This window comes from Mandrillus leucophaeus, unplaced genomic scaffold (assembly GCF_000951045.1).
Source record: "Mandrillus leucophaeus isolate KB7577 unplaced genomic scaffold, Mleu.le_1.0 Scaffold871, whole genome shotgun sequence".
NCBI classification, from domain to species: domain Eukaryota; kingdom Metazoa; phylum Chordata; class Mammalia; order Primates; family Cercopithecidae; genus Mandrillus; species Mandrillus leucophaeus.
In genome coordinates, this window is record NW_012109486.1 from 222,792 (window position 1) to 224,459 (window position 1,668).

Genomic DNA, 1,668 nt, shown 5'->3' on the forward strand with positions numbered 1-1,668 from the left:
GCCTCCCAAAGTATTGGGATTACAGGCATGAGCCACCGTACCTGGCTGGTACCAACATTTAAATATATTTGATGTTGAGGCCAGGCGCGGTGGCTCACATCTGTAGTCCCAGCATTTTGGGAGGCTCAAGTAGGCAGATCACCTGAGGTCAGGAGTTTGAGACCAGCCTAGCCAACATGTCGAAACCCCATCTCTACTAAAAATACAAAAATTAGCCTGGCGTGGTGGTGGGCACCTGAAATCCCAACTACTTGAGGGGCTGAGGCAGGAGAATCGCTTGAACCCAGGAGGTGGAAGTTGCAGTTAGCCAAGATTGCACCATTGCAATCCCAGCCTGGGCGAAAGAACGAGACTCTGCCTCTAAATAAATAAATAAATAAATAGACCGGGCGCAGTGGCTCACTCCTGTAATTGAAGCACTTTGGGAGGCCCGAGGTGGGCACATCATGAGGTCAGGAGATCGAGACCATCCTGGCTAACATGGTGAAACCCTGTCTCTACTGAAAATACAAAAAATTAGCTGGGTGGGTGGCAGGCGCCTGTAGTCCCAGCTACTCGGGAGGCTGAGGCAGGAGAATCGCTTGAACCCGGGAGGTGGAGCTTGCAGTGAGCCGAGATCATGCCACTGCACTCGAGCGTGGGTGACAGAGAGAGACTCCATCTTGAAAAAATAAAATAAAATAAATAAATACATTTTTAAAAATAATAATAAAAATAAAAAATAAAAATACATAAATCACCCAGAGCACGCTCTAAAGCAATAGTTAGATGCTGTCAGAAGGATGTGCCCCCCAACTCTGGTCCTGAAATAGACCTGCAGCAGGGGTCTTACCTTATGCTGGGAGTCAGGTGTGGAAAGTGTTCTGCTATGAGTCTCTGCATAGAGGGCTGGATTAGGGCTAAGCGCTCCGTCAGAGCAGCTTTGAAAGGCACCATCCCGCCCATGGCTCACCGTGTCCTAGGAGGGAGACCCAACAGTCAGGCCAGCCAGGTTCGATGTCCTCGAGGTTAACATGCCTTACTGCCCCAGGCCTGCACAACATCCACCAACAGGAAGATGCTACCAAGAGCCCCACTGTGCAACAGACAGGCTTTGCTGCTATGAGAGCAAGGCCTTGGAATAAACTTTTGAAGGTTTGTTTGAAAATAACATTGATAGGTCGGGTGCAGTAACTCATGCCTATAATTCTAAAACTTTAGGAAGTTGAGGTGGGCAGATCACCTGAAGACAGGAGTTTGAGACCAGCCTGGCAAACATGGTGAAACCCCATCTCTACTAAAAAAAATGCAAAAATTAGCCAAGCATGGTGGTGCATGCCTATAATCCCAGCTGCTTGGGAGGCTGAGGCAGGAGAATTGCTGGGACCTGAGAAGCAGAGGTAGCAGTGAGCCGAGATCACGCCACTGCACCCCAGCCTGGACAATAGAGTAAGAATCCATCTCAAAAAACAAAACAAAACAAAAAAGTCACACAGCCTATCCATAGGGAGTTTTCTTGAAAGCCATGAGCTGCCATAAATCAAGAAAGAGACCAAAGGCTAAATGTTCTTCCACGAAAGGCAGCTGAAAATGAAATGTTGGTTGGGCGTGATGGCTCATGCCTGTAATCCCAGCACTTTGGGAGGCTGAGGTGGGTGGATCACCTGAGGTCAGGAGTTCAAGACCAGC

At 48.6% G+C, this 1,668-nt stretch overlaps 1 protein-coding gene across 1 annotated transcript in view; it reads right to left on the reverse strand.

Annotated features, from left to right (window-relative positions):
* Nucleotides 1-936, reverse strand: part of LOC105531213 (receptor-type tyrosine-protein phosphatase alpha-like) — a 34,774-nt gene extending 33,838 nt beyond the window's left edge. Inside the window, 1 exon segment of the mRNA XM_011969100.1 lies at nucleotides 833-936. Coding sequence (XP_011824490.1) covers nucleotides 833-936 — 104 coding nt within the window.
* Nucleotides 937-1,668: the final 732 nt, after the last annotated feature.